Raw genomic sequence first — 13,342 nt, 5'->3', positions numbered from 1 at the left:
ATCCGAAGTGAGGGTGTCTTGTGAGCTGAGCCTTTAAGCCTGTGCAAACTAACACTAACTCCAGGCAGTTGTTGTCACAATTGAACTATACAGTTCCTGGTTTATGGTGCTGAACTAGACAAATGGATTACCATTTCCATAGGAGAAAGGCAAAACCTTTCAGATATATTAGGGGGATGAAGCCAGGTGGTCACAACAAGTGGTGTCGAGGGACTATTCCAGGCTTGGTCCTCAGTGGATATATGTGATACCAGGAACCAAACCAGGAGTAGCCTGAAACAACTGGATGCAAAGCAAGTGTCTTACCTCCTGACTATTTCTCTGGCCAATTAACTCTAAACAACCCTGAGAGTCATTAAGAATTGTACCAAGATTGACTTGTGTTGTGTTAACTTCAACAAATTATTATTTACACTCCAGGACTCCAGGTAGAGAGCTTTATACACACACATACACACACACACACCCCCCCACACACACCCCCCCACACAAAAACATTTTTTAAATCCATTTCACTCTTGAACAAATGCAGAAAAGTCTCTGCATTCATTTCCTAGACTCCTCAAACTGAATAGTAAAACAAAATAGAAATAAATACAGAAATAAATGGTCCCAGAGGAGACAAAACTGGAGGCAGAAAAATAATAGCAAGGTGTCACTAGGTCCAATTCTCTCCTGAGAGGGTAAGAAGCCAACGCAGTCTTCCTCCTCTGGGGAGGACACATTCCCCAGCATACTTCTGCTGTGGCCACGTCATTCTCTACTCTCTTCTGTCTTCTCTTCACCTTCTCTTCTGTCTTTTTCCCATCTTCTCTACTAGCTCTTGCAAAGGTTTAGGGGTTCTCCAGAAAAATCTATAATAAGCTCTTTATCTACAAGTCCTAACATGTTACATCGTCGAAGACCCTACTTTCCAGATACTATTGGAACTCCTAGAGATTAGGAGAGGACATAGGCTTTAGAAGGACATTTCACCTACTACACCTTATCCTCTTTCAAAAAAAAGTGCACATCTGGGGCTGGAGGTATAGTGGTAGAGTACATGCCCCCCTACCACGTAGGAGGCCCTAGGTGTGATCTCTGGGAGCCAAAAAAAAAACAAAAGCAAACCAAAAAGAAAACTATCATTTGAGAGGAGTTAAATTTAACATAACATATCATACAGTCAAAATTCTTAATGCATGGTAAAGTAAACCAGCTGTAAGACACCAGTTCAGTAATTTTTAAGTTTATATACATACATTTATTACTGTATGTTATATATGTGTGTGTATATATATATATAATATCATCTTGGTGTCTATAGAGAGATGTTCCTTTGGAATCAAATAAGTCATACAAGAAAAATGAGATAGTTATACAATCCAGTTTTCAATACTGTTCAAACTCAAAACTCTATTGTGAGTTTCCTCACATGAGAAATTCTAAGATAAATTACTAATATAAATAAAACACCAGGGTTGGGGTGATAGTTCAAAGGTCTATGTGAATATTTTGCACGCAGGAGGTCGAGTTTGATTCCTGGCACCCCGTGATGCCGTAAGCACCACCAAAGTGACCCCACCAATCACAGTCGGGGTTAGCCCAGAGTATCACCCTCCGAGAGTGGCCCAGAAACAACAGCAAAGCATTTGAGAAATACCACATGCCATTTTCCATTTGAAAAATGATCTATTAATGCTTTTTTCTGGTAACTATTCTATATGCATTTTTTAGGGTATATGGAATAAACTAGGAATATTCATAGGTAAATGAATGCTAAATGATGCATTAAATCTTATTTTAGTTCAGGCTGAGTGATGATAATTGAAACATTCATACATACCTCCCTAAAATATACATAAATATGAAGAATTTCTAAAAAGAAAATTTATAAATCACTCTTCTTTCAGCATAAGTGATTAATAAAACACAAATGATTGTGACTCTTATGGGAAATAATTAAAATTTATAGGAACATTTTACTCTTTGTTTATTCTATAAAAGACAAAAGGTCCTCTGAGAACTGTATAAACACAACTATAGAAAAATAAACAAAATCCACTTTGACAGCGTGCTGTGTCTCCTCTGACCCATAATAGTTCTAAAACTATGTCATAGTCTCAGTTTGGCCAAATGTAGATGTAGAACACCAGCCCTTCGTTTCCTCTAAAACAATGTCTATGTTTTCAAGAGGCCAATAAAAGGTAGCAGATTCATAAGCCGTTTCTTCAATAATGGAGAAAAAAAATTTCAGGTCAAAGTGTCCTATGGCAATGAATTTATGGTAATGAGTAGGGAGGTGCACGCAGACTCTGTCTGCAAGCTGTCCTCGGGGACAGCTTCTGCTCCAGTACAGAAAAGTTAACAACTGGGCAGCCATGGACATGCAGACCCAAGGCAGCACAGTGACCCAGAGTGGCTGGAACTGAAGCCGTGTCTATGTCCAGTCATAAGCAGCTTCCAACACAACCCAACCGATTCCCTGGGGTCACCTTTCAAACCATTTACTTGTTAGTTATGTCTATTCTGGGGAATGAGTGCCACCAAGTTAACTTGCTGATTGGGTGTGGCCTGGGTGACCTGACCCTGGTCACTCAGCCCCCACCCCTAGCCCCCACCCCTGACCCCCGACACCTTGGACAGTTCCCTGGGAAAGGGACCATCGCCTTCCCAGGGACTTCCACATCCTTTCGCCACCAAGTTCATTTCTCCCCCACTTCCTCTCACCCAGGCCAACCAGTGCAGCCTGGCTATTAACTGTCTCCCAGGGGTCTTGAGCATCAGGGTCCCCACCTGTCACTTCACTGCTGCCAGATGGCGGTCTCAAATCACACACCCCCTCCCCAATTCTACTTATCTTGCTATTGCCAGCTATGGATGCCTCTGTCCCTGTTACTCGTGGGAACTTGTAATCGAGAAAGATGCTCTACTCACTTGATTCCCATGGACTTATTTCATCTTGAGTAGGCTTTATCTTTACTCTCTATGCTGCAGCTGAGAAAAGTAAGGTGCATACAGGTGGCTCACGTAGCTGATAAACGGCCCAAGCAGAATCTGAAATGGGGGCTTTGGGCTCCTGAATCACTGATGTGACTTTCCTGCCTCTCTATCCTCTTCATTCTAACCGTTCTTACCTTCTTTCTCAACACCTTATCACCTAAGTGAATGACTGAAGTCAGGCGGCCAGACTTATTGCTGCCCTGAAATACACCTTGTCATTTCTGTCCCCTGATTTCCTGTGCTCTCCCCTCTGTTGTTTCTGCCTAGTCAAGCCTTAACTGTTCTTCAAAGCCCAGCCCAACTTCTTCAACAGGGACTACTCTAGAGCCTTGGAATTCTAACTCATCCTTCAATTGCTCCATCTGTCACAGTGGCGTGAGCCTGTACTACTAAAAACTTGTTCTCATATCTAGTTTCCTAAAGAGGCTCAATCATTGAACTATATTTTTGAAAAGCCAAACAACTGCACTGGAAGTTTTGGTACGGGTCTCTGAGCTGAAGGGACAGCTAAGAACAAGTTGTATATGCTTTTCTGAGACCCACAACTGGGGAATGGTAAAAAGACAACAGAAAAAAATCAGTTCTCCAACAAAGAGCATTTTGGAGAGGAAAAAAAAAGAAGGGAGCACAGCTTAAAAAAAACAGAAAGGAGGATGGTGAGGTTGGGACTTGCTGGCGTGGGGTGGAGGGGCTGAATGGTTTCTATGATGACAACAACATGTTCTATTATTTCCCCTAAGTGATGAGATCACTGTCTCCCAAAGTAGGTGACACCACCTCCCCCTAAGAGGGGATGCCGGAATTGGCGGGTAGTGGGGGCGGGGGTGGTAATGGGAAAGGGTGGAGGGAGGGCACTAGAAGCCTTGGGTGCAACTATGGAGGGGGAAAACAGGCAAAATGAGTTTGGGATCTTTGACCTAAACTAATGCTAAGTATAGAGGCAGAACACATCCTTTGTAGATCTAAATAATAATTTGGACACCCTGCTACCGCAGTGGGAAGGAGGCTGGAATTACCATGCCCATTGGAGATAAGCCAACAATCTTAAAAAAAAAACCCAACCTCTATCAACTCCCTTGGGTCACTGGTTAAATAGGATAGATGAGTATGAAACTCCACCTCCTAGACTCAGGTTATGTAAGGGCAGAACCATTATTGAAATGTTGCAATAATAAACTGCCCACAAAATATTAGCTGCCACTTAGAGATCTCGGGTTGAAAAACTGCAACTGGCCAACTCAATCGAGCCTCAGGAGCAGAGCAGAAGACATCTAAAATAACTCTGTTGCTGTAAATACTTTCTAAAGTCTTAGCCTGCACAGAAATAGGCGCCTGCAGATATTTGGAGCCACACCAAACGTTAGTCATTTTTCTCCTTTCTTTTGTGGTCATCACTGACGCTGAGATCTCTGGGAGCTGCACCTTTGGGTGCAGTGCTCACACACACACTTGGCACCAGGGTTCACAACAGCAACACTGGGATTCACACCCACCCACGTGCCACCTAACTCTTGTCCTCACACAGGCAAAGCATGTGCTCCACCACTGAATCACCTCCATGTCCTTGGAATGATTTCGATTTCTAGGGGATCTTCTGGTTTGTATCAGATTCAACTAACAGTTTCTCTGTGTGGTTATAAAAAAATGAACGACCCATTGCAGATTACAAGATCAAATGCAGGGATACTATTCATTTTTCTGCTCTTTAAGTATTCTGATCAAGGGGAAGCAAGGAGCTGGAAATGTAGAATCAGAGGGAGGGAGAGAGAGTAAGAGGGAGAGAGAGTAAAAAAAGGCAAGATGGGGCAGAGAGCCAAGAGAAACACAGAGCAAGAACGTCCTGTCTTATAGAACAGTTTCACAAACTTTTCTGACCGTGTTTCCTTACTGTGGCTCCCTACCCTACCAGTTGGCCCCCTAATCTTGTGTTTCCCTGTTTATGTGATTTTCATCTATTCCCCCTTGGAATATTGAGAGCCTAGCGGTGAGGGGGGGAGGTGGTCCTCTGAGAAAAACTGTTATTGAAAATGCGACACTTTGAAAATGGCCTATTTCATCCAGATATTTTTCTGTCACTTAGTGTCTAGCAACTCGGCAGGAAAATGTACTGAAATCTTCACTGAATGGAAGCTAAATTCTACTACAGTTCTAGGGGGAAAAAAATCCAATTCCCACGGCAACAGAGTGATCAGACTAAAACACGAAAATGGAGAAAGTGGCGTGTGATTGACAGAGTTCTCGTGATCCCAGCTAGGCTGACAGCTCGACATCCCCAGGAATACTCTCTGATTGAACATCACTGTCCATCATCTCCCAGGCAATTGGATGTTCCATTTGTGCCATATTCTACTTTACTTCGAGGCTGTTCTTAAAGGGTTATTCTTCCTAGAGTATCAGCTTCTCAGAGCAGGAAAGTTTGATTTTACTGTACAACCATCTACTGCTGGTTGCCTCAATACTTCTCCACAAAGTCCCTCATGGACCATTGTACTTAGCACAAAAAGGGGAGCTGGGTATAGACTTGGGGTTCAATATCTACCATGAAGGCCAGAGATCCAGTATGGGGCTGAGGTGCTTGCCTTGCACATATCTGACCCTGGCTGGACCCCTGCATGTTTCCCCAAGGACCACCAGGAATGAGTAGTGCCATCAGAAAGCATAAATAAATTAAATGTGTGTGTGTATGTGTGTGTGTGTGTGCGCGCGCGCGCGCTTACACACCAATCCTCCTCCCTCCCAGCCCTTACAAATATCCTAGGGGAAATTACACCTAAATTTCTAGGGCCTCAATAATCTAGGAGCTACTTCCTGGTAGCTGTTTGGCCACTTTATTACTTATCAGTTTTTCCACATATTAGGCATACAGAATCAAATTTATTCAGGTACACTACAAAATATCAATTTGTCATATAAACCAATTAGCCAGACAAAATCCAAAAGAGGCCATGATCCAGATAGCTCAGGGAAAGGAGAAATAATTACCAGGTTTTGCCTGAATTACTTGAGAATAAACTAGGGACTTCCAATGGAGACCAAGATTATAAGAAAAGTGAAATCAAAGGTTCCCAGTACGGCACCCAGTATTACAGCCAAGTCTAACTGATGCCCCAACCTCTAGTTCCTACATTCAGTACCATCACCTTTCCTAGTGGAGTTTTGTTTTGTTTATGGTTTATCTGTTTTGTTTTGCTAAAAGCTTAAATAAGGTTACTGAATTATATGACTCCTGGGACATTTCAAAAGCTGTACGTGGTAAGTAACCTGGAGGACAGAAACATCTATTCATCTCTTGGACACAGTCCATACTGCTTGGTTTCAACAACACGAGCATGAAGCTTGATCCAGGCGTTCTGTTTGGTCTTTGGTTTAGGGACACACCCAGTGCCACACTGTGGACGCTCTCTCTGCCACGCAGATGCTTGAGCCCTTCCTGCCATCTCCCTAGCCCGATCCGAAGCATGATCATGCTGACTCAAAGTACAACTGAGAGGAATCTAAGCACCTTTGTGTGATGGTTTATTTTTTTTCTCAACCTTGCATTTCTCATCCTGATGCATTTCCTTTCTGAAACACAAGTCCTCCCACCAGCTGACAGATAATTTCAAAATAACAATGACCAAACCCCTAAGCCAGCCAGCTGGACTCACCAACAAGGAAATATTTGGGGGATGACTCTCCAAGACGAGGGCCATGCCATCAACGAGGCCAGGCGTCCATCCTGCCGGGCATGGCCCCTCTCCTCGGCGTGCTATCTGCATGCGCACGCGCTTACTTTTCCCTGCACATTTCCCTGAACATGAAGTCATTTTGAGCAAAGAGCAGGCTGGAAGGGGGAATGACATGCTTTTACATGACTGTCCTTCAAAAACAAAAGCGAAGCCTCTCATCCAGAGAGCAGGAGCCGAGAATGGGGTTTTCAATACAACTACTCAGCCCTTAATGTAAGCAGGGTGTGTGTGTGTGTGCACGTGCGTGTGTGTGTGTGTGTGTGTGTGTGTGTGATGTGCACGAAAGGGGGGAGAGGCTGGAGGTAGCTGGAGGGTGTTGGGGGGGGCGGTGAAGGAGAGTCAGCCACATATATGAAATGAGAATTATGCTTTTCTAAAGTGATGTCTCAGAGCTACTGGTCTCTCATCATTGTGGTGCTCTGGCCCTAAACTTATGATCCCCCCCCCCTTCCTCCCTCCTTCTCCCTCCCCGCCTCCTTCTCCCTCTCTTTCCCTCACTCTCTCCTCTCTATCTTCTCTCCTGCCTGTCTTTCCTTTCTCCTGCTTCTCTTTTCTCTTTTCTCTCCCACCTCAATCTCATTTCCCCCTCTCTCATCCTTATTGTGCAGTGCCAGGGATCGAACCCAGGACCTCACACATGAATTCAGGTCTACTTAAAAATATAATAATAATACTAATAATAATAATAATAAAACCACCAAAATCAAAACGTGAATCATTGCTCACTGTTCCCAGCCTTTTATTTGGTGGGGTGGGGGCGGGGGAGACAGTGGTCTAGGGGCTCCCTCTGGCATGCTCCTGGGTTGAGACTCCCAGTGGTGCGGTGGGGGTGCGGGGAGGGGAGAGTCATGCAGTCTCTGGAGCGCACCGAGGCTCCCACACATAAAGCTTTTGCTGTGGCCTTCAGATCTCCCCAGATCCATTCCCCTCCCTCTTTTTTTATTGAATCACCTTGGTGAGATACACAGCTACAAAGTTGTTCGCGACTGGGTTTCAGTCATACAATGGTCCAACACCCATCCCTTCACCAGTGCATATTCCCCTCCCGTCCCCCTTCTAACCTGCCTCTACAGCAGGCTCGCAGGCTCGCAGGCTCGCAGGCTCTCTCTCTCTCTCTCTCTCTCTCTCTCTCTCTCTCTCTCTCTCTCTCTCTCTCTCTCCACCCCCCTTTTAGGCACTGTGATTTACAACACTGTTACTGAAGGATTATCAGGCATATCACTTGACCTCCTTTGAACAAGCTATTCTTGTCCAGAGTGATCATTTCCAATGATCATTGTCATAGTGGTCACTTCTCTGTCCTAACTGCAACCCCCCATATTGGTGGGGGGAGGGGGGAGGGGAGGATCACAACCTGTGGGTACAGCTCAGTATTTGGTTGCCACTCCCAGCAGTGCTTGGGGGAACCATACAGTGATGAGAAACAAATTCCAGTTTCCAGCCCATCGTACACCCCTCCCCCCCAGACACACACACACACACACACACACACACACACACACACACACCAGCCTTTAGGACAGATGAACAGGCAGCCCCCAGCACAGGGCACAGGTGACACTGTCCATGGTGCAGGATGAGGTCTGTACATGCGTCCCAGTTTTCAGGCTTCTGATGGCTCTGACTGCTCTCTTGGCTTGGCCTCCCTCCTTGCCTGGTTACCAAAGGACACTACCTTTTAAGCCAACTAACCCTGTCTCCCTCTAATCTTTGTTAAGATTTCTTCCCAGCTGGTGCTCTGCATATCATAAGGATGCAAAGATGTAAACTTATGGGGGGGGGGTGGTGGAGGAATGAATAGACAGGTGCCCCCCCCCCCCCGCCCTGTCCCACTGTATTTGGACAGCTCAGTGATTCAAAGAGGCACCCCCAGCATTACTGGGGAAAACCAAAGCAACAAGTGGGGGTTCTCAGGGGCCTTCCAGGCCTTGGTGCTGGGGGGTAAGGGGGCCTATGCAGTGCCAAGATGAAGCTCCGGCCCCCTGAGTGCTAGCATGGGCTCCAGTCCCAAGTGCCGTCTCCAGAGACCCAGAGATTGACTTCACTAAGCTGTGACCTGGGCTCTCTCATAGCATGCTCTTTTTTTTTTTTTTGCTTTTTGGGGTCACACCTGGCGATGCACAGGGGTCACTCCTGGCTCTGCACTCAGGAATTACCCCCTTGCGGTGCTCAGGGGACCATATGGGATGCTGGGAATCGAACCCAGCTGCATGTCGGCTGCGTGTAAGGCAAACATCCTACCCCCTGTGCTATCGCTCCAGCCCCATGCTCTTTGGTTTGGGGGCTTGGGGGAGTGGGGGTTTCTTCAGCATGGTTGGGGCATTGGGCAGCCCTTGGGGACCACTCCTGGTGCTGCTCAAAAGAACCAATGCAATGCCAGCATGGAACCAGGGTACATACAGGGCAAGCACCCCACACACTATTCTATCTTGCTGGCCCCTGGGACCTTCCCTAAAAACAGAATATTCCACATGGACATGTTCCCGGATCAAGAGGAAAGAGAAACCTGTCCCAAAAGGAATTGGCAGAAAGATTCTGATGCCATTCTGGGAACCTCAAAATAAAATTTAGTATGACCAGAGCTGGAGAAACAGTAAGTGAGGAAGGTGCCTGCCCCACACAGCAGCAGACCCAGGCTCGATCCCTGGCACCCCCATGTGGTCCCTGAGCACAGAGCCAGGAGTAAGCCCTGAGCACCACCAGATGTGCACCCACCCCCCAAAAAAAGTTTAATATTCGCATATAATATTTTATCTTAAAACTACCATCTTCCACCCAGGTCTGAGGTCAGGGAAGTGACTCGTCTGAGGTTGCAAAGTCATTGCAAGGGTCCAGGAGCCCTCCTAGAGAAATTGCTGCATCAGGACCGCAGCGGCATCTGCGGAGGGGTGTCGAGATGGGACGTGACCATCTGATCTCAGATGGAGGAGACAACAACGAAGAGATTCGGCTCCCCAGAGACACGGAAAGCGCTCAGCCCAAACTACTCAAAGCAGCAGAGACCATGGCTGGGTACCAGGCGCGAGGGGTGGGTGAGGTAGTAAGAGACACCACAGGACACACACCGGGGCTGACTCCTGAAAACTCGCCTGCCAATCAGCCAAGTGAAGTGGGCGACGGAATTTACACATGTCTTGGGGTTTCATGAGGAAAAAAAAAAATTCCCCCGCCAGACCGCTGTCGGCATCAGAGCTGTCGCGCGTCCCTAAAAGCATCCGTCTATACATACTGCAGCTTCGCGGGGCAAGGAGGGGCGGCCGAGCCCGTCCTAGCAGTGGGCACCGGGGGGATCCGGAGAGGCCGGCAGAAGAGTCTCCGCGTTCCCTAACACACTGCCTCCTTGCCAGCACCACCAAACCCCGCAAAATACAAAGGGGACAAAAAAAGTCTAGATGCCCTGGGCTGGGGCACTTTTACCCGCGCCACTGCGGGGCTGGGGAAGGGGAGGAGGGGTCTCCAGGCGTACGGGGAGGAGAGCGTGGGTGGGGGTGGGGGAGCGAGAGGAGCGCCCGCAGGGCGGGTCACGACTCGGAACACCACCGGCCCCCCTTCCAGCCCGCCGCCTGCAGGGGAAGCCCCGCCGCCGGTTCTCCCCGGGCGCCCCGCACAGGAGCGCCCCGCAGTCTCCGCTCCAGCCGCGCCCGCCCCCGCCCGGGGAAGCACCAACACCCCCCCACCCCGCGCCTCGGGGCTGCCCCCGGGGCTGCCGGCGGGAAAAACCCGGCTGGGGAGGGATGGGGAGGAGGAGAAGAAGGGGCGCCCAGCCTGGACGCCCCCGGAGCCCGCTCCGTCCCGCCGCGGGTCTCCCCGGCTCGGTGCGCTGCGCCCCCGCGCCCTCCGCGTCCCGCGCCCCCCGCGCCCCGCGCGCCCAGCGCTCCCCTCGACCCGCGCACCCCGCGACCCCCGCGCTCCCCTCGGCCCGCGCACCCCGCGACCCCCGCGATCCCCTCGGCCCGCGCGCCTCGAGCCCCCCCGCGCCCACTTCTGCCCGAGCCCCGCGCGCTCCCCGCGTGCAACCCGCGCCCACCTCGGCCCGCGTTCCCCGTGCGCCCCCCGTGTCCCCGCGCCCCCCGCGATCCCCTCGGCCCGCGCCCCCCCGTGCCCCCGCGCCCCCCGCGGTCCCCTCGGCCCACGACCCCCCGCTCCCCGAGTCCCGCGCTCCCCTCGGCCTGCGCCCCCCGCGTCCCCGCGCTCACCTCGGCCCGCGCCCGCGTTGGTGGCCGTGGAGTTCCCGCAGCCCATCGCGCCGCCGCCGGCCGGGGCAGCCGCGCTCCGAGCTGGCGGCCGCGCCGTGGGGGCGGAGACGGAGGCGGAGGCGGCGGAGGGCGGCGCGCCCCGACTTGGCTGCGGGCGGGCGGGGGGCGCGCGGGGCCGGGCCGGTGGGGGGCGCGAGGGGACCGGCCTCGCGCGCTGCCGGGAGGCGCCGGCCGGGGCGCGCGGGCCCCGCGCGGGTCCGGGCGGAAAGGCCGCCGGCCTCCCTGAGCCCCCCGCCCGGTGCGGGGACCCCGGAGGGCCCGCCCGTCACCCCGGCAACCGCGGCGCCGGCCAATCCGAGGCCTCCTGCGGCTTCCCCGGCCGACCATTGGGCGCCAGTCAGAGGGGGCGGGAATTCAAAGTGGGTTTGGGGGCGCGGGCCTGGACCAGGGGCGTGGCGGGATGCGGGTGGGGCGAAGGGGTCCCACCCGTCCGCCCCGCACAACCTCCAGGCCTTTTTCTTTGCCCTCTTTGCCTTCAACTGCAGGAGGTCGGATGGAGTGGGCGGAGCGGGGGCCCTAACAGGGTCCGCGGTGGGCGCGGCGTTGCCGCCGACTGCGCGCTGCTCTGGTCTGGCGCGAAGTCCCTTTGTGCTTCTTTAGGGATGCGGCTCTGCTCTCCTGTCGCAGCCACTATCAAGAGCTTAAAGCCTTCCCCAGGCACGTTCACTGACGGCTCCTTATGCTAAGTGTTTGTTGGTGGTTGGAACATCGTATGACTGAAACCCAATGGTGAACAACTTTGGAACTGTGGAGCTCATGGTGATTCAAGAAAAAAAAATTAATTTAATAAAATAAACGTATGCTGCAAGTTTTCTTAATCTGGAGCTAGGCGCTCCGCTCTGTTTCAGTGACAGAGATGTGATTTGGTTTTATTTTTTAATTTGGAGGGGGTGCCTGGGGCCACACCTGTTTCTGTGCTTAGGGATCGCTCCTGTCAGTGTCCATATGCAGAGCCAGGACCAAGTCAGGGCTGGTCATGTGCAAGACAAGTTCCTTAAACCCTGTACAGTAACTCTTTCCTTGCTATTGTCTTGGGGACCACAGCCTGCCATGGACAGGGGCTTCTTACTCTCCAGCTCACTGCCCAGGGGTTGCTCCCAGCCATACATGGGAGATCATACAGTGCCAGGGATGACGCTGAGAGTTTCTGCATGCAATCCGCCTGCTCCAGCCCCAGAGTTGTGATTTTACGGGACCTCTTCCAACCTAATAGTTGGACAAGGGTAATGCCTTAGCTTGTGAATTTGGCAAGCTTATTTAACCCATCACTGCTACCTTGGTGGCACTATAACATGACGATAATAATTCAGAGACATAGAGCAACTTATGTAGGGTCTGATCCTACACTATTGCCAGCTACTTTCCTCCTACTCCACTTCCTCCTCAAATCTGTTGCAAATGAATACCAAATCCCCTAATAACTATGTGATTTATCAGATTTATCTCCTGGCTCATAATACAGACTCAGTGAATGTTCTGTAATATAAGTTCAAACCAAGAATTAAATCTGTTTTAAATCCATTTAATATTTATAGAGAGCTTAGCTTGCGCCAGGTCTTCTGTTAAAACGTTCCAGGGAGAGGAAGAGAAAGAAATAGTGCAGAAGGTATGGGGCTTTGCTTTGTACGGGGCTGACCCAGGTTCTATTCCCAGTACTCCATATGGTCCCACCAATCCCCACCAGGAGTGATCACTGAGTACCACCGGGTATGGCACCCCCAGAAAACAAACAAACAAAAATTCCAGCGATATAAAAATGTGGGAAACATCCATTTCAACAGGCCTAGTGTAAATAATGACAACATAGCAACGGTGCTGAAGGAGAAGTCAGGGCACTCAGGAGCTCAGAGGATGCTGGGGAACTCGTGGGAGGTTTTGCCAAAACCTTATCATTGTCTATAGAGAAAACCTTGAGCTGGAACCAGGTCCCGCTAGGCTGTTGAACATAACCTTGGAGGCAATGGTGAGGGCTGAGTAGTCTTTTCACTCAAAATGCAAAAGATGCATCATGCTCCACTTGAAAATTAAGTATCCCTGAATGTGTGCTGACATAAATATTGAGCTCACAGGGACACTTATTTGTTTCACTTCTTAAAGGACTTCTCTGCCTTGGCTTTCATTATCATCCTTGAGGGGCTTTCTTGTTACAAAGCCAGAGAAAAGAAATAGTATCAAAAGTGCAAGAGAAATAAACTTGCTTGAGTCAGTGGAGTGCTTGCCTTGAACACAGCCAACCTCAGTTCAATGCTTAGCACGTTTTATGATCCCCCACACACATGCCACCAGGAGTGACACAGAGCCAGGAATAGTTGTGTCCTGACCACCCCTCCCCACAAAAAAAAAAAAACCCTCTTGCTTCTCACTGTGCTGTGTGAC

At 50.0% G+C, this 13,342-nt stretch overlaps 1 protein-coding gene across 1 annotated transcript in view; it reads right to left on the bottom strand.

The window, feature by feature from the left end:
- CUNH12orf75 (chromosome unknown C12orf75 homolog) overlaps positions 1–11,111 on the bottom strand; it is a 40,503-nt gene extending 29,392 nt beyond the window's left edge. The window contains exon 1 of the mRNA XM_056118026.1: positions 10,907–11,111. Coding sequence (XP_055974001.1) covers positions 10,907–10,952 — 46 coding nt within the window. The 5' untranslated portion in view covers positions 10,953–11,111. The remainder of the gene's footprint in view (positions 1–10,906) is intronic.
- Between the last annotated feature and the right edge of the window lie 2,231 nt (positions 11,112–13,342).

This window comes from Sorex fumeus, unplaced genomic scaffold (genome assembly GCF_029834395.1).
Source record: "Sorex fumeus unplaced genomic scaffold, SorFum_2.1 ptg000003l, whole genome shotgun sequence".
NCBI classification, from domain to species: domain Eukaryota; kingdom Metazoa; phylum Chordata; class Mammalia; order Eulipotyphla; family Soricidae; genus Sorex; species Sorex fumeus.
This window is presented reverse-complemented; position numbering and strand designations above follow the sequence as displayed.